This window comes from Rhincodon typus, chromosome 7, assembly GCF_021869965.1.
Source record: "Rhincodon typus isolate 14 chromosome 7, sRhiTyp1.1, whole genome shotgun sequence".
NCBI classification, from domain to species: Eukaryota; Metazoa; Chordata; class Chondrichthyes; order Orectolobiformes; family Rhincodontidae; genus Rhincodon; species Rhincodon typus.
Genome location: NC_063338.1, coordinates 60,721,684 through 60,741,891, shown reverse-complemented (window position 1 = coordinate 60,741,891; position 20,208 = coordinate 60,721,684). Strand labels below are relative to the sequence as shown.

The 20,208-nt window shown below is 39.1% G+C and overlaps 1 protein-coding gene across 1 annotated transcript in view; it reads left to right on the top strand.

Annotated features, from left to right (window-relative positions):
• Positions 1-657: 657 nt before the first annotated feature.
• Positions 658-20,208, top strand: part of itgb5 (integrin, beta 5) — a 129,225-nt gene continuing 109,674 nt past the window's right edge. The window contains exons 1-3 of the mRNA XM_020526797.2: positions 658-1,185; positions 1,415-1,500; positions 18,115-18,322. Of these exons, the coding sequence (XP_020382386.2) occupies positions 1,098-1,185; positions 1,415-1,500; positions 18,115-18,322 (382 nt within the window). The 5' untranslated portion in view covers positions 658-1,097. The remainder of the gene's footprint in view (positions 1,186-1,414; positions 1,501-18,114; positions 18,323-20,208) is intronic.

Below are 20,208 nucleotides of genomic sequence, written 5' to 3'. Positions count from 1 at the left end.
TCACACTTCGTACTGGTTGCAATAAACCATGCGCAAAACATCTTTTCTGAAATCCCAACATCAGTTTAATCCACTACTTTATATATCACTCGGGCATAGTCGCCTGATCGTGTCCTTTCCTGACCCTGACAAGTCACGAACTAGTTTAGCTTCTTCACGGTAATTAACACCAACTGAACTATTTTCAACTGATTGACAGGTTACTGCCGCAACCAGGCAGCTCCCTGTTGAACAAAGCAAAACAACTTGCTCGAAGGTTGTTAGTTTTGCGCTAGAGTCTGACTCTCAAGTTTCAACCCGAAAACAAGGCTCGCCGTAACTTATACGTGAACATAATTGGCTACTCTTTCTGTTTACGTCTCATCGTGCGCCCCTTCTTGCAACAATTATGTAACAAAAATCATTGGACGTATTGACAAATCACTGGTGGCCTCTGAACTAAGTTTCGGGCCAATGTAGACCTGCATCTAGAATGTTTAAACTGAAGTGGATTAGCCTGCTATACATGCACGGCTCCATGGACTCGCTCAACGCGGCGGGAGACAGCGGCTTTTGGTTTGCAGACGGGAGAGAGCCGCGGAACTGCAAGGGTTAACAGTGTGCGCTGCGCTGATTGGGCCGCAACGTGCCAGGCGGAGAAGGTATTGGTTGATGCGGTGAAGGAGGCGCTGTCCCGGAGCTCGCGATTGAAGAGCAACGAAGTGTTTTGGGGCGGCCGGCAGGGCAGTGCACTGCACCGACTGCTTACAGCGGGGCTGTACTCAGTCAGCTCATAGCCATGTGAACTTCAGTCCCCCGGCGAATCCGAGAGGCAGAGCGAGCGGAGCAGGAGTCCGTGCGAAGTTAGTGCTGGGAGTTGGACATCGGGCATCATTCGGCACTCTCCGGCTCGGCCCCATGTCAGCATGAGTTTCCGAGATCTCGACCGCACAGAAAAGTTTGGGAGACGCGAAGCCTCGAAATGTTTGAGTCGAAAGTCCGACTGTGATTGTTGTAGCCAAACGTCCAACTGTTTTTGACTGGCGACTTGAGAGCTGATCGGATCGTGGTTGGGGGCTGGGGGCAAGATATGTTTTGAATCCTCACATTCAACAGAGATGCAAAAAGCCAGGGTCAAGAAAATGACCTTAAATTATTTGCTTTTATCGTATCTAGTTTTTTACCTGTATTTGCAAGACGTCAGCGGTAAGTTAAAACGATAGTTAAAGCGTTTCGCTCGATGTCGTTAATTGTAAATACCAGTGATGTCAGGAATGTGTCTTGTGTTTAGTTGCTGATGCTTCACGTTTGTGGGATAAACTTTGACTCTGCTGAACTTCAGCATGAACATAATCTGAAGTTGTGGAAAACAAACAATTTACGCCCTTACTTAATGGTCACCCATAGGAAAGTGACAACTTTATTTGTGTCACAGGTTCCAATATTTGTACAAGTGGACGTGCTACCTCCTGCAAAGAGTGTTTGCTTATTCATCCTGACTGTGGCTGGTGTATTCAAGAGGTAGGCTGCTTGGCAGACTTAAAGAATTGCTATAAACTCTCAAGCTACCAATTTATGAAACATTGTATTTTCCTGCAACCTCCATTTTCACTGTTGAATGGAACATTTAGGTTAGCTCGTGATTGAGGTTGTTCTTTGTCCTTTGGTTCTGTGGCTGCTAATAACAGTGGTCTTTAGGGAAACATGCGGATAAAAGTGTGGAAAATTTGTAAGTTTAGTTAAAAAGAATCAATAACAAGTAATTACGATAACATTCTGTCAGTGAGTCTGTAATGTTGGCCTGCAGTAGATTATCAAATATAATATAATTTGCTGTTCAACTTTTTCCTGTTATCATGGGAAGCACCAATGAAAATTTACAAATACGTAGTCCGAGTGGAGGCACTGCAACATCGCCGCTGGTATAATCGCAACAGATGAGTTCTCGTAAATACAATACGGACTTGAAGATTTATATTGAAAGCAAAATATGTCTTTTAAATGAAAACTGGATTACATCTCCATTATCTGATCCAAACATTCCTATCATCAATATTATGTTTTATTTGAAACTCACTGGTGTGTTATGTAGATTTCAGCCACACGTACACAACATAACACATCCGTTGGTAACATCTGCTTAAAGTGGAATTTCAAATATGTAATATGAGGATGTGGAAATAATATATCTGAGCTTTGAGATTTTTAATAGTGCATTAATTTAATATACCAAAAGGAAGCTCATTTGAAGTGAAGTTCCATTTCACCTGATGAAGGAGTAGTGCTCTGAAAACTTGTGATTTCAAATAAACCTATTAGACTATAACCTGGTGTAGTGTGACTTCTGATTTTAAGAATGTATAGTTCTATCCTCCCAGTTGGATTGAATCAAACAAAATACTTTCAGGAACTGTAATAACTTCTAGGTGTCTACTGTTTATATAAAGAGGAAGAGGCGGTACAGCTTCTTGAGACTGATCTGCTGTGTTAAATATCTTGTTTGCCTGCCTTTGTTCTATGACCTTTTGTAAAGTCTTTGTCTAACAATGATCTATAACTTGGTTTTGAACATTTCAATTGACCCAGCATTCACAGCCTTTCATGGGAATGAGTTCCAGATTTCTGTGACCATTTATATGAAAAAGTGCTTCCTGATTTTGTTTCTAAATGGCCTGGTTGATCGATAATATTATTCCCTCATCTTCTGTCAGCCAACACTGAATGTAATTGTGGGGTCTGAACAAAGTTTGTGCCTAACTGAAGTAATACTTGCTAATTGTTGAATTTTAATCTGTTTGAACTAAAATCAACATTCCTTTAGTCTTTTTTGGTTACTTTTTGTTATTCGGACTAATTTCTATTGATTTGTGCACATAGAAACAAATGCTCCTCTGCTTGCAGTCTCTCCTGACTTTTAAAAATAAGATTGATTCCTCTTTGGATCTGAAGTGAATGATTCTATACATTTTTTCCTTGAAGTGCAACTGTCATAGTTTTATTCATTCACTACATCTGCCTGTTTTCCTTTCTGAATGTTTCAGCTCATCGACTCTGTGTTCCTTCTAACTTAGTGTCACCTGCAAATTTTTATATATCCCACTCTTTGTCCCTTCCTTGAAAGCTGTGTCAACAACAAACAGACTTGTTAAACCCTGCACAACAACAAAAACAAAGTTGCTGGAAAAGTTCAGCAGGTCTGGCAGCATCTGTGGAGGAGAAAACAGTGTTAACATTTTGGGTCCGGTGACCCTTCCTCAGAACTGCACAACCCTGCTCTAACAATAACTGGGAGGAAATCTTTGTCACAAAGCAGATATTCATTCAACTACAAATGCCCCTTTCCATTCTGCTGTGTCCAACCGTCTCTAAAGATCCCCTGCCATCTTGTGCTATCACTGAATTTAAATCATTTTCTAGTTTCTCTCATCTCCAATCAGACTCTACCCAATTCTTCTTGTCCATATGATTCACATCCTTTTCTCTCGACCATAGTAAACTGCTGAGCAGCTTCCCTTCCTGGCTTCGATGTTAGCTGATATTGATAATGGTTTCATATCCTTGTGCTTTTCCTCTTCCCGTCAAACCTTCTATCACTTTCCCTTTCGTTATTAAAAGCCATTCTTGATCTACCCTGTCCTGGCTGCTGTCCTGCATGATCTCCAACTGCCTTTTACATTCCAAAGCCATTTAATCTCTGTCTAATCAGTGTCCATATTTTCTGCAGCTCCGTGTTTGAAGCCATCCAATCAATTTTCTGACTGTACCACAGTCACAAATGACTCCATGAGACAGTAACTATGATAAACTATCCCTCCTCATTCTTCCTAATCTTTACATGGCTAACTGCAACATTCTCTTTCAACTTGTCCTCCACTATCCAATTGGGTGGGATTACCCTCACTTGGTTCCAATCTTATCAACCCAGCCATGGTCATAAAAATACTCCTCCTTGTACTCCTAGTCTTTTGGCTTTGGAGTTCCCAATTAATCTGTTCATGGCTGCCTTCTATTTCTCATCTACATTCTGCCATCATAAAAACTCATCAGGTTCCACTTGGAAGCTCATGACACCTGAATCATCTTTGCTATCATTCTTAACTCCACTAATGTCTCTGATTTGTCTGACTGTCCAAAATATGATACTGAAGCACAGGCTTGTTCCAATTAAATATTGGAAAAACAAAAAGCATTGTCTTCATTTTATTTCCCTAGCCATGGGCACCATCCATCTCCCCAGCAGCTATTTAATGTTTATTGAGACTGTTTGCAACTTTGACTGTAACTGACCTTGACATTGTCTTCCAAGCGCTTAACTGCTCCATTGCCATAACTGGTTACTTTTACCTCTGCTTTGTTACCCACCTCCAGGCTGTTGAGCAAATCTGCTGAAACCATCATCCTTGTTCTTTAAATATTATTTCCACGCTCACCTTACCTATTTCCCATCTTCAATGCTACATAAACTTGAGGACATCTAAAACTCTACTGCCTGTATCCTAACTGCTAGCAAGTTCCAATATCATCACCATCTCTGTTTGTTGATTTATATTAGCTTCTGGATAGTGTTATAAAGTGGGGGTTATCCCCCCTCTGAACTAAAACCAAAACCTCTAAAGAGGAGCATCATGCCCCATAATCTGTGAAAGGACTGTGAAAAGTGGTGTAACCTGCTTTTCAGCAAATTCTAGTGGTTGAACAAAATAAATCCCTGACACACACTTTACAGTCAACAAATAACAATTTTTTATCTAACTCTTAACACTGAACAAATTAACTAAACTATTAACAAACCAAAAAAAACCCTACTAACTACTATTTCCAGATAAAACAAGATCTTAATAGTATGCTGTTCCAATAAATAGAAGTCCTACTTATAATAAAATAAGTAGAATTTAGTCTCTCAAAATTACAGCCATATTAAGTGTATTCTGTAATGCTCTGTGCCTTGTCTGTCGATTTCTGTCAGGAATGCCTCCTTAGTTGATTCTTCGGTCAGGAATATTAACTAGTTATGCTGTTGATACCTTTTGATATTTAGATGGTGCTTTCACAGACTCCTAAAAGTTTTAAAGAGAGCCAGTAATTCTCTCATGAGAGCTGTTAACTCTGGCAAATTGCAGCTAATTCTCCTGTCTTTGTCCAACTGCCCTTTACTTTTATACCCCCAATGACATATCAATTTCTCACGATCAGATTGGTTGTCAAAACCACCAGATTCAAATTTGATTGGTTTTTGGTATCTAAGTACTTGATTCAAATTGATTGACTAAATTCAAAAACCTGTTGTCTTTGTAAAAATGCTGCTTGGCCTGCTAACGGTATGGCCTTTTGGTGCAAATGTTTCAATTCGGGTGCTGTCTGTAATTGCAAACTTTCAAGCTGCTCAAGATAGAGTTACATATTTTATAATAATTCCATTTGTATATAACATGGAAACATAGTATTCAATCTTGTATCAGCATTTTTCTTTTAAACCCACAACAGAGCATCTGCAATAACATTTTCATGACCCACAACATGTACAATCTGTAAGTTAAATGCTTGTAACATAAGACTCCAATGAAATTGCCTGGTGTTCTTGTCCTTAAATCTTTTCAGAAATGTCAAAGGATTATGATTGGTATACACCATTGTCTCTGATGCATTGTTTGTGATGTAAACATGTTGTAAGGCCAGTATCAAATTCAATAACTCTTTTTCAGTGGTTGAATTTTTTTTGGTGGATATTTAGTTTTCTGTCCTGAAAAATAACCAATTGGCCTTTCAATTCCACAATCATCCCCCTGTAACAACACAGCTCCAACCCCTACATTGCTTGCGTCAATGGTGACTTTAAAGGGCATCTAAAAAACGTGGCGTGGCTAAAACTGGTGCGCTGGTTAACACTGCTTTTAAATTCTCAATGCCTCATGGCATTATTCTGTTCAACGAAATTTTGTGTTCTTTTTTAACAAATCAGTCAACGATGCCGCCACACTACTAAAGTTTGGTACAAGTTTCCTGTAGAATTCACTCAACCCTAAAACCCGTAGCACCTCCTTCTTCAAGGTTAGTTTTGGAAACTCCGCAATGACCTTTGTCTTCACATTCCTTGCTGTCATCTGTCCATACCCAATTGTTGTGCCCCAAGAATGTCACTTCTGCCTTCACAAATTCTGCTTTTGCCAAGTTTATGACCAACTTTGCCTTCCATTGTTTCGAGGAGCTCTGTCAAATGCTCCATGTGATCTTTCCATGAATGGCTAAAGATCACTAAGTCATCTATGTAGATGGCACAGTTAGTCAATCCTGCAACAACTCTGTTCATAAGCCTATGAGTAGTGGCTGGTGCATTTTTCATTCCAAAGGGCATTAGTTTAAATTGATATAGCCCATTTGGGGTTAGAAAAGCTTCTCTTGCTCTCTCTGACAAAGGTACTTGCCAGTAACCACGAAGTAAGGTCAACTTTGTGATGTAAGTGGCTTGTCCTACTTTTTCCACACAGTCCTCCAGCCTCCAAATTGGGTATGAGTCCGGTTTGGTCATGGCGTTAACCTTCCGATAATCTACGCCGAATCGTTGAGTACCATCAGGTTTGGGAACCAACATGATTGGTGAACTCCATTCACTTTGACTCGGCTCTATAATGTCTTCTTGGAGTATCGCTTCCACTTCCTTCTGAACCTGCTCTGCTTTGAGAGGATTAAGCCTGTAGGTGTGTTGTTTTAATGGAACAGCATTCCCTACACCAACCTTGTACTATAATGTTAGTCCTCCCATTCTCCTCCTACATATGTCCTCATAGCACTGCAACAAATCTTTCAGTTCAGTTCTCTGTTCCTGGAACAGAGAGCTCACTACTGTGTCCACTTCCTTAAGGACTTCCTCATTATTCAGTTTATTCTTAAGAACATCAAAATCCAAATCATCTGGATTTGTTTCCGCACTCAGAGTGGCAGTAACTTATACCTGTTTCTCCGGTTCACTTTCCCTGTCATAGTAATGTTTCAGCATGTTCGCATGACAATATCGTGTGTGGTTTTGGTCTCCTTTTTCTGAGGAAGGATGCTCTTGCTCTCGAGGGTGTGTAGCGAAGGTTTACCAGGCTGATTCCAGGGATCGTGGGACTGACCTATCAGGAGAGTGTTTTTGCTGGAGTTCAAACTAGTTAAATTCCCCCCACCCCGGCGTGCCAGTCATAGAGACTTATGAAATTCTAACAGGACTAGACAAGGTAGATGCAGGGAGGATGTTTCTGATGGTGGGCGTGTCCAAACCAGTGATCACAGTCAGAGGATTTAGGTAGAACATTTAGGATGGAGATGAGGAGAGTGGTGAGCCTGTGGACTTCATTACCGCAGGAAGTAGTTGGTGCCAAAACATTGCATGTATTCACGAGGTGGCTAGATATAGCACTTGGGGCAAATGGGATCAAAAGTTATGGGGAGAAAGCAGGATTAAGCTATTGAGTTGAACGATCAGCCATGATCGCGATGAATGGTAGAGCAGGCACGAAGGGCCGAGTGGCCACCTCCTGCTCCTATCTTCTATGTTTCTTTACCTGATAATTTTTTTTCCTATCTAGCATCTTTACCAGATAATTCACCTCACTTAACTTCTTCCCAATCTGATAGGGACAACTAAACCTTGCTTTGAAGGGGTCTACTACCACTAGTAACAGCACCAATACTTTATTCCCATGGGCAAAAGTACAAATTTTAGATTTCTTACTGCTTCTTGTTTCATTAGGTGCTGTGCCAGCTTCAAATGTTGTCTAGCTAATTCACCAACTCTGTTTAATTTTTCTCTCACTTCAGATAAGTAGTGTGAGATCTCTGACTTTGGACCTATCAACTTTTCCTTAGTTCGTGTCTGAATATCAATTCAAATGGAGTAAACTGAGTTGATTCATTTGGAGCATCTCTAATAACTGATAGTATAAGTGGGATACCTTTATCCCAATCATTTGGGTAATCCTGGCAGTAAGCCCTCAGCATGGTCTTTAGGGTCTGATGTCACCCTTCCAATGTTCCATGCGATTTAGGCTTGTACACACTTCATATCAAGTGTTGGATACCTAAACTTTCCGTGACCTCCTTAAATAATTTGGCAGTAAAATTGGTCTGACTGAATCTTCCTGGGTAGTCTATAACGGGTTAAAGAAAGCAAGCAATTCCTCTACAGCCTTTTTTGCCTCGACATTGCACAATGGAATTACTTTTGGAAACATGGTAGACACATCCATAATGGTTAGCAAATACTGGTTCAAGCTTTTGGTTTTAGGGAGGGGACCTCCGCTATCAATCATGAACCTTTCAAGCAGGTTTTCAAATGCGAAGTTGTCCTCAAAGGCACTGGTTTCATTACTGCCTGTGGCTTTCCTGCCATCTGACATGTATGACAGGTTGGCAAAATTCAACCACATCCTTATGTAATTCAGGCCAATGAAATTTTTCTGTATCTTAGCCTGAGTCTTCCTCACTCCTAGATGACCTCCTACAGGTAATTTGTGTGCTACCCGCAATACTTGCTGTCTGTATTCTACCTGCAACACAATCTGGTGAACTTCCATCCATTTCTCCTCTGCACTAACCTGCCAAGGTCTCCATTTCTGCCTTAAGATCTTATCCTTAAGTTAATAACGTTCTCAAATACATTCTGATTTGTTTTCCAAGTAGGCTGTATGATATAAATCCTTTATCGTCTCATCTTTTTTGTTGTAACTCATTGATCTTTCAGGACTAAACACCTCTGCCTGATCCTCCATCTGCTTAGGTTTTTCCTTTACCATTTCATCAAACAGAGTGAGAGCTAACTGGACCTCAATTCCTTCATTGTTCTCGTTTGTTTTCCCTTCTTGTTTTAACTAATGGCTGTGGGATTGTGTCACCACACGGTCCAGAAAATTGCCAGGGTATTTTCCTCTTAACTCCTTAGTTCCCTGGTTTTCTATTGGCTTCTCCAGTACAATGGACTCCCACCTGTGATCCAGCTGTATTGTTTCTTAGAACAAACTGTATTCCTGGAATAGCCAATTTTTCAATCATTCCCACTATTGCTTCCCCAGTCTTGATTAGACTTTCTAGCCTTATCTTACACAGGGGAATGCTAATTCTCTCTCCATTTATTCCACAGATTATCACTCTTTCGGTCAATATTTCCGAAGGAGTGCAAATATTTTCATCTATTACTATTAGAGACTGACCAGCTCCCATATCTCTCAATATTTTAAATTCTTTACCTACTGTCCCTGTTGTACCTGAGTAAACCTTACCCACACAGGTGTAGTCTTTGAAAAGATTTGGCGCTATCTACTGTCCAGCCCGTGAGTAGGCTGTTGCTCCATGGCCTCTTTTGGAATTTCCTTCACTACCTCAACTAATCCCACTGGTTTAGCCACTTTTTCCACATCCTTTTCCACAGTGCCTTTCTTAAACCACCAGTACCGTGACATTGTGTCCCACCTTTATTGCACCGAAAACAACTGAGCTCTTTCACGTTTCTTTTTTCACATGTGGTGAACTGTTCCCAGTGTGACCTACTTTGTGTTTTTCATTGAAGGATCTCCTTCTTTCCCAATTTCTATCCCTCACAGAATGAAGTTGCTGTCGGAAGCTAGATTTATATTTACGCACAAATGCATATTCATCTGCCATCTCTACAGCTGTTCTCACTGTTTTAACTTTCTGTTCCTTAACATGAGTTCTAATCACTTCTGGAAGTGAGTTTTTAAACTCCTCCAGCAGAGTAACATGTCTAAGATCCGTCTTTTCAACCTTTAATGCTGTCACCTATCTATTGAAGTTGCTGTGAATAATTCTCTCAAACTGAGAGCCTGACCTAGTTCCTTTCTTAAATTTCTGAACCATTGTCTATATGCTTCTGGTACCAATTCGTAGAGACTCAAAATAGCCTGTTTTACTTATTATTCTCCTGACAGTATTGCAAATACCTCACTAGCCACGCCTACTAACTTGGTCTGAATTAACATTACCCACACAGTCTCTTGTCAGTTCATCTGTTTCTCAAAAGAAATGGAAAAAGGCTTCTACATCTTTATCATTGAATTTTGGTAATGTTTTTGACATTTGTATATATCTCTGCCAGGTCTTTCTCTATGAAGGGTTTGCTCATCGTCACCCGCCTCCTCACTAAACTTATCTTCTACCTCCATTTCCATCATTTTAAGTTGGCTATCCTGTCTAATTTGCAGTTTCCGAAGTTCAAACGCTCTCTCTTTCTATCTTTCTCTTTTTATTTTTTTCTTTTTGTCTTTCCTCTGCTTGTAACCATAATTTAAATGGTTTCAGTTCTCTTTCTTTATCTTCTAACATGGCTATTCTTTCCCTTTCTTTCCCTTCAAACTCCAGTTATCTTATTTACTATTTAATTTTTTCTAACTCCACTGTACTTGACAATTTCTCTGGAATACCTAAGTGCTTGGCTAACTCAATTACAATTTCAGCTTTCTTCTTATTCCTAGTTAAATCCAATTCTAGCCTGTCTGCTAATTCTAAGTGTCTCCTTTTTCTGTTTTTCTAAACTTTCTTGGCAAATTTAGGAAGCATCTTCAACCTCTTTAGCAATGTTAAGAGCCAATTCCCCACTTTTTTGATTTAACCAACAACAAGCAACCAAAGTTAAACAGATTTTCCACTTCTCACCTAAGTTTTATTTAAAGATCTAGGACACCCAGTCTCCAAGTCTGTTTAAATCTGCAGGGACCTTTCAAACCCTAAATCTGTTCAGACCCATCCAGACTGGTTCAAATCCTTTCAATTCCTGGACATGAGTCCACGATCTGTTATAAGGCGGAGGTTGACCCTGCTCTTTGAACTAAAACCGAAACCGAAACTCCCAAAGAGGAGCATCTTGCCCTTTAATCTGTGAAAGGACTGTGAAGTGGTGTAACCTGCTTTTCAGCAACTTCTAGTGGTTGAATAAAACAAATCCCTGACACACACTTCACAATCAACAAGTAACAATTTATTTATCTAACCCTAACAGTGAACAAATTAACGGAACTATTAACAAATTGAATAAATCCCTTCTAACTACTAACTATTCCCAAATAAAACAAGATCCTAATGGTATGCTGTTCTAATAAATAGAAGTCCCACTTATATAAAATAAAATTTAAAAGAAGCAGAATTTAGCTCTCGAAATTACAGCCAGATTATGTGTATTCTGGAATGCTCTGTGCCTTGTCCATTGATTGTTCTGTCAGGAGCGCTTCCTCAGTTAATTTCTTCTGTCAGGAATATTAACTAGTTGTTCTGTTGGTACCATTGATATTTACATGGTGCTTTCACTGAGACTTGTAGGAGTCTGTGAGAGCTAGTGATTCTCTCTTGAGAGCTGACAGCTGTTAACTCTGGCAGATGGCAGTTCTCCTGTCTGTGTGCAACTGCCCTCTTTTTTTTATACCCCAATGACATACCGATTTCTTACAATCTGATTGGTCCTAGGTTGTCAAAACCATCAGATTTAAATTTGGTAGGTTTTTGATAACTAAGTGCTTGATTCAAATTGATTAGCTAAATTCAAAAACCTGTTGTCTTTGTAAAAATGTTGCTAGGCCTGCTAACGGGACGGCCTTTCAGGACAATTGATTCAGTTCGGGTGCTGTCTATACTTGCTGCTCACAGACATCTCTAAGCATAGAAAAAGCACAGTCTTTTAAAGGGACCATGCAACGCTTCCCCCCCGCCCCCACCATTTTACAAACACCAACATTTTACATACACCAAATTCTAAGATCCAATCCACAAATATTCTACCCAGTTTCACGACAATGGTAAAAATTCAATTTAGAATTCTTCCTCTTGTTATCAAATCACTGTATTGCTTCCTTCTTTCTCTATAACAACGTCTAGCTCTTTATGATCTCTGATTCTCCAAGTTTAGCTTCTCACATGTTTGTTTTAAATGGCTCCGCCTTTGATAACCATATCTTATAGGTCCATAAGTTCTAAGCTCTAAATTCCCACCCCAAACCTCTTTGACTCTCTACCTCTTTGCCCTCCTTTTAATAACCTGCAGATAACATACCTGTTTGATCAAGCTTTTGTAGCACCTTTTGACTCCAGCTTCTGCACCCCAATCGATTGCCACCTAAGTAATAAAATTATTGCCAATAAATTGCACTGTCAGTTTTGCTAATATTTAATTTGATATATTGTTGTCACATGCACTGAGATACGGTGAAAAGTATTGTCCTGCATACTAACTAGACCAAACATACCTTATGTAAGTACAACAAGGTAATAGAAAGGAATGCAGAATATAGCGTTACACCTACAGAGAGGATGCAGAGAAAGAAAAACTCTAATATGAGAGGTCTGTTCATAAGTTTGATAACAGCGGGGAAGAAGCTGTTCTTAAATCTATTGGTACGTGTTTTCAAACTTCTATATCTTCTGCCTGGTAGAAGAGGGTCAAAGAGAGTATAATCGGGTGGGAGGAGCCTTTGATTATGTTGGCTGCTTTCCCGGGGCAGCGGGAAGTGTAGATGGAGTCAGTGGAAGAAAGGTTGGTTTTCATGATGGACTGGGCTGCGTTCACACCACTCCAATTTCTTGCGGTCTTGGGCAGAGCAGTTGCCATACAAAGCTGTGATGCATCCAGATAGGATGCTTTCTACTGTGCATCTGTAAAAATTGGTAACAGTCATTGTGAACATGCCGAATTTCCTTAGCCTTCTGAGGAAATAGAGGCATGAGTGCACTGTCTTGACTGTGTAGCATCAACTTGGATGGACAGGATAGATTGTTGGTGATGTTTACGTCCAGGGGCTTGAAGCACTCGTCTGCTTCCTATAGTCAATAATCAGCTCCTTCATTTTGCCTGATATTGAGAAAGAAATTGTTGTCTTTGCACCGTGCCACAAAGCTGTCCATCTCCCTCCTGTACTCTATCTCATCATTGTTTAAGATCTGACACACTGCATTGTTGTTATTGCCAAATTTGTAAATGTAGTTAGAGCTGAATTTGGTCACATATTTGAGTCAATGAGGCATATAGTAAAGGGCTGGGTACACAGCCTTGCAGGGCACTAGTGTGGAGGAGATGTTGCCACCAATCTTTACTGGTTGCGGTCTGCAGGTCAGAAAGTCAAGGATCCAGTTGTAGAAGGGGGAGTTTAGAGGTGAGTTTTGTTGGAATCGTGGTGTTGAAGTGGAGCTAAAGTCAATAAATAGGAATCTGACATAGGTGTCCTTGTTGTCCAGATGTTCCAGAGATGAGTGTAGAGCCAGGGAGATGGTGTCTGCCATGGACCTGTTGAGACCTTACACTAATTGCAGTGGATCAAGGCAAGCTGAGAGGCTGGAGTTGATGTGTGCCATTACTAACCTCTTGAAATACTTCATAATAATGGATGTCAGAGCTACTGCGCAGTGGTCATTAAGGCATGTTGCCTGATTCATTTTTTGATGGGATGATAATGGTCTTCTTGAAGCAGCGGGGCATCTCACATCATTGTGGTAAGGAGAAGTTAAAGATGTCTGCAAATACACCCCACCAGCTAGTGCGCACAGGATCTGAGTGTGCAGCTGGGGACTCCAACCAGGCCATTTACCTTCTATGGAGTCACCCTCAAGAAGGCCGATCTAACATCTGTGGCAGTGACTGTAAAGACAGGTGCACCCGAATCTCTTTTGTGGAATGGTCCATACAGACAGCAACCTATTTTCGTTCCCCATTCTGCCTGCTAGTTAACTGCGTAACCCAAACATGTTCTTCTCCTTTATAAGTCTATACCTACTCTATTTGATCAACCAATATATATCTAACAGCTCAGTTACTGTCTTTAACGATATCTTTCATTAATTTTCCCTCTAATAAAGTTAATTTGCAGTTACTTGCTTATTCCTCCCTTAAATAATAAACAACATTCACAATTTTCTTTATTCAAAAGCATAATTCCTGAATCCAGAGCATTTAGGTGAGCAATTTTCTTTAAACCTTGAATGGAAACTATCTATTTGAAGGTATTTCACTATCTTAAGATCCATTCTTTTTAAACTTACATCAGGTCTAGTGACATTCCCACTTTGATCAACGTTTAGATTCCACTGTGCTGATTTTGTTGTTTAATGTGAAAATGAATACAAGTTGTTCATTTAGCATATTTTTTATAACCAGTGGTAGACTTGCCTGCATCCATTTGTAATGGATCTATATTCCCTTTCTCTTTAAAGCCCTGTGCTATTAGTCTCAATATCCCTTGCAGCTATTTTCGTGTTTCATTTTGTACCTCCTATTACTTCCTTTTGTTAATTTTTTAAAAAATAAAAGTCTCCAGTTCTGGATTTTCACTTTTCAATATATTTATTTAAACTTTTTCTTTTGCTTAAGTACTCAAATATCTCTTACTTACATTTACATTTTGGTAACAATTTTTAAGGTGCTCCATCAATGATAGATTCTAATTGAAGATACACAGATTGTTCTACAAGTTGCTTTAAGTCTGCATCAGTAAGAATGACAATTTAAAGGATTGTAATAAGTAGGTATTTACATGGAACTTTAATCAATGCTACAGGGACTTTGATGTTCAGATTGTTTTTCTAAAAAAGGAAAAATGTTCATTTTAATTGTTTTGTTTTTCTTTATATCCCCCAATGTTCTTACAATGAGTTACTTATAAAGAAGCATTGAATTGAAAACAAGTGTGAGTCACCACTTTAGAAGAGTAAAACTATTTGTGTCTGTGATTTTGTTCTTCCCAAGTTCAGAAATGAGGCCAATGTGAAGATCCTCTATTTTTGCAATTTATTCTTGATGGTTGGAATAGACTTGATCTTTTAATTCTTAGATAGAATTAAAGTTTAAATATGGGGTTCTTTAGCTGAGAATTAATCAGGGATCAGGCCAGTGCTTTAAGCTTTTGAAAATAAATCTAGAGTTATTGATTGCTGACTGAGCTATGAAGACTTTAATTCAATCAAGAAGATTTGAGGGTACTACAAACCACAGAAACAGTACAATGGTGACTTAGAACTGAAAGGAAAGCTTCCAATTTGGAAAAATACTCTAAACGTCTCCGCCAGCTGTTTGTTTATTGTACATTGTCCCTGTTTATTTATAAACCATTTTATATTGGCATTTAACAGACACTGACGATTATCATATAATATTAAAAAAATTCTGATTAAGATGGTGTGATAAGTAAAAGGACAACTAGCCGGAATTTTAATTTTAATTACCTGTAGGTATTGATACATTATTTATCCATTCTTTTACACACATTTTGTATAGTTATTTATCTATTTAAAGATTTCGTATGATCTGATGGAAATGAATAATATTTCCAGTGTTGTATTAGGTGAATGGTTTAGAAAAGTTGGATGTTCCATCAAACCTATCCATGCAAGATTTATTCTTAGTATAACATGGATTCTGATATTATAAACCAAATAAATTGACATAAAAACAAAGTGGTAGAGATACTCAGCAGGTCTGGCAACATATAGTTTTATAGAATCATACAGCACTGAACAGTCTCTTTGGTCCAACTTGTTCATGCTGACCAGGTTTCCCAAACCATTTGCCTGTGCTTGGCCTATATGCCTCTAAGCCTTTTCTTATTCATGTACATGTTCAATTGTCTTTCAAATGTTGTAACTGTACCTGCATCTACTACTTCCTCTGATAGTTTATTCCACATATAAGCCACGCTGTGTGTGGAAAAAGTTGTCCCTCGGGTCCCTTTTAAATCATTCTCCTCTCTCCTTAAAGTTATGCCCTCTAGTTTTGAACTCTTCCACCATAGAGAAAAGACCTTTGATATTCACCTTATCTATGCCCCTCATGATTTTATAAACCTCTATAAGGTCAACCCTCAGCCTCAAAAAAAGAAGAAAGAAACAATAATAATTTGCCTCTAATGATTCTTCTTCAGTATTAATTAAATTTTTTCCAACAATGTACTTAAATGCTTGTTGCTAATTATGTTGCCTCCAGAATAGTGTTACGACAATGTGCAGATGGGCTTGAGTTTCTTCTTTCTCTGCTTCTAAAGAACGTTGTTTTTTGCTCATTAAAGTAATTGAGTGGATATTTGAGGCTTGGAAAATAAGGAAAAAGAAAACCATAACCTTTTTAGAACTGTGCAAGAATGATACCCACAGTTTGTATTTTTATAGTGCTTTTAACATTGCAAAACATCCCAAGTCACTTCAGTGAGGATAAATAGATAAACACGGGCAACTGATTTTAACCAATGTTGGTAGGAATTGGCAAGATAGGGTGTAACATGGTGCCTGACTCACTCAACCTAAAATCAATGTGGAGTAAACTTAGTGAGACCCTTTCTGCTCCAGTCCTATTGAAGTGATAGAGAATGCAACAAGGCCAGAAAAGACACTAGGGCTTACTAATGCTTAGACAGAAGAAGGTGCATGATTGGTTGGGGTGATATCAGGGGCAGCACGGTGGATCAGCAGTTAGCACTGCTGTCATACAGCGTTAGGGACCTGTGTTCAGTTCTACCCTCGGGTCACTGTCTGTGTGGAGTTTGCACGTTGTCCCCTTGTCCGTGTGGGTTTCCTCCTGGAGTTCTGGTTTCGTCCCACAGTCCAAAGATGTGCAGGTTAAGTAAATTGGCCATGATAAATTGCTAATAGTGACCAGGGATGTGCAGGCTACGTGGATTAGCCATGAGACGTATGGGGTTACAGGGATAGAGTGGAGGGGTGTTGGGCCTGGGTAGGCTGCTTTTCAGAGGCTCAGTGTGGACTCGATGGGCCAAATGGTCTGCTTCCACACTGTAGGGCTTCTATATCATAGAAAAAATAAAGAAGCAAATTTTGAATCAAATACATTTGGGATAGCAGAACAGTAGGTAATGTCATGAGGAATAGATAGAGTGGGAATTTTGAATACTTTGGGAGGCTTTCAAGTAGAATGTTGAAAGGATGCATCCTGGTGTCGATGCAAATGTGAGTGGGAGCTCTGGCAGTTGATGAGATAAAAGTGGAGGCAAGCAAATTATTTCCATTTTGTTGTTCAGGGTGATCGTGTCTACTTATAAAATTCAGTTCCCACCATAGATAAATATCATTAAAAATACTATTTATATTTGTTAGAAACGTATTCATTTTTCCTATTTACAGCAATGCAAATAAACTAGTTGTGGATTTGAAATTTAGTGTTTTGTGCCTGCCACATTTAAATACTGACCACACTTCCTTTTTTTTAGAAAATTCATATTGCGGTAGCAAGTAACAGTTGCTAACCTTTGTGCATTGGCATCATTTTAAAAAAAAGTTATTTAGAACTTATTTTCGAAGTAGAATGTGAGATTGGTTACTATTGTCTGCATTTAAAGTAGGGTAGAATCAAGCCCAGAATATTTTGGGAAGTAGTGAAGGTGATGAACACCTATTTTCACTGATGTTTTTGTTTAAATTCATTCATAGGCTGAGAGTGTCACTGACTAATACCATTTATAGGAAATTTGGAAAAGGGAGAGGCTGGTATGTGCAAGTGGGCACAGCAATGTTTATAGATCCTTCAGATTTCCTTAAGCTTACACTCATGCATGGGTCATTGTACTGTAGTTGAATGTAGCTAATCTTCACCAAACCCTCTCCCAAAGTAGATTGCTACAACAATGGCTGTTATAGTAATCATGCATTTTTCATGCTATTTTGACTCATTATGCTGGTTGCTATGGTTCAGTGTCCTTGAGACCACCTTGTACAACTACAATTCAGTTTTTGTATCCTGTCCTTGCACAGCACTTTGTCATATCACTTTACTTCACCCATGCACGAAAATTCAGTAGACAGAAAAGAGTCTTTGAAAATTACATTTGAGGTTTGTAAATACATCTGTGGACTGACACTTGATATTCTTTTAGTATAACTGCAATTCTTTGCCTCCCAAAAATGAGAAGGAAAGGCTTCTATTGAATGACGATAATGACGTTAAAGAGTTAAAGTTGATTGAAAAGTGCACAGGAAGCATATATCATGTGAAGAGGAAATCTTGTATTGGAAAAGCCGGAACAGTCCTAAGATGGTTAAGCGAGAACAATGATTGAATTGTCTCTTGTAACTCATTCTGTTGAAAAATTTACATTTGGCCCACTGTGTCTGTTGTGGTTACTGAAGTGTTCTTATTTTCTTTGTTTGCTTTTGATCTTTAAGGAATTTGGCAACAAGAGAAGCTTCTCTTCAAGATGTGACTTTAGGGAAAATTTGATTAAAAGAGGATGCAATATTCACTTTATAGAAAACCCTGAAAGCAGCATACAGATAGAAAGAAACTTACCATTGAGTAATAAGGGATCAGGATCATCACAATCAGATGTCATTCAACTCGCGCCTCAAAGGATTGCACTCACACTAAGACCAGGTAAAAGTTTTGTATCACATTCTCCATAGAGACTGATAACTTGAAGAAAAAGAAAATTGAACTTCCAGCCTTCAGCTGAAAGGATAACATGATTTATTCTTTTTTTAAGCTGTTACAGTAATGCCTAAAAGCACTATTGATTGAACGCTTTGGTAGGCCATCTGTGCTTAAAATGATAGAAAAGAACTCTCCCCTTTCATCTTTAACACAATGGATAACCTTATTCACAATTGTACCTTACATTTTCCTATAAGTAGATATTCTTTTCTCCGGAACCCCAAAATTAATCTTTGGTCTGGATATTTGCAGTCAAGATGTCTCAGGAGCCCTTAAAAATTACCAGACTTGTCCCAGTTCAAACACTCATGACCTCATTCTCAGGCTTTTCGGTTTTCAGGAATGCCTTTTTAAGTGTGGGCTGGATCCGGTCATGGGTTTGCACCTTGCCTGATTCCATTGCAGGGATAGGAATGTCCTTCTCACTATTTTCATGGAGTCAGTCCAGCTTTTAAAAGAAATGCAATTCACAGCATCTCAGGGGTGTCATGAGCTATACTCTTAATGAAGAAACCTTTTTGAAGCATAGTTCAAAGGATCTTCCTTTTGTTCCCCAAACCAGCCCCTATAGTCCCTCATGCCAAGGTATAGCTCATAACAATCCCATGAAAAGGCATGGCATTTACATGTCCATTCGCTAACTATACACTTCATGGAAATAACAAAGCCTTCTGTGAAAGTAAGATATGTGAAATAACTTACCTTTTAACTTGCCACATTCAAACTCCTGCCACACCCAATAAAATGCTTGATTAACATCTCTGACTGTCTGCTCTATGCTGTTGATTGCATAATGCTTATTTATACAAAGTGAAGATGTTTAAGTTCTTGCACTTTCACTTTTTTGATGCTTTCAAGAATCTGGATGATTGAAACTTTTATTGGGCTGTGCAATAAAAGATTTTTATTTCCCCCAAGAAAGTGCACAGTTATCAATGTGTGACCTTTTTTTGTTAACTTGTTTTCATACATCATATTGACATTAGTTCTATGCAACGGAAAGGAAGTGCTATACTTGGGATGAGAACATGAAGAGCCACAGTAGTTGTTTGGGGAGAGAGGAATATCTTGGCAATTTCTCGACAGGCAGGCGGTGCTGGCTATTTTCTTGACTACATGTCTTGAGTTTAAATTGAGGCAGCAGCTTCTGAGGATTTAGTTCCATTTCTTTTCATGCTCAACCTGGTAACCTTTTAAACCTGGAACTGTCTTTGATGGTGAGAGCTCTTCTTGAGATTTTTTTTAAAGAGCAAACGAGCCAAGTTTCCAGCCCAAGTACAAATACTTATGATTTTATTTGACTTTCAATCTGAGCGAATGCTCCTTCTGCATTCCTGCAGGGTGAGCCGCACAGACATTTAACATTTAGTGGTGCTTCGCTCCTGGATCCTGGCAGGCTGTCTGTGACCATGAGTTTCATGGATATTCAGAAGACCTGCTCTCTCAGACCCCATTTTCCATTGCAATGTGATTTACAGGAATAGTGTATGCAGGAAAAGAATGCAACAAACGATGCTTGAGATATGAACTCCATTTTATCTCAGAGGTAAATCAACAATTTAAAACGTTAACTACTTAGACATTCTCAAAACTTCGCTGGGACATTAGAGACTAGCAGCCTGATAATTTGAACACAAATGCCATTATTTCCAACTGTGAATGTATTTATAACTCTTCCCATAGAACATAGAACATAGAACATTACAGCGCAGTACAGGCCCTTTGGCCCTCGATGTTGCGCCGACCTGTGAAACCAATCTGAAGCCCATCTAACCTACACTATTCCATTATCATCCATATGTTTATCCAATGACCATTTAAATGCCCTT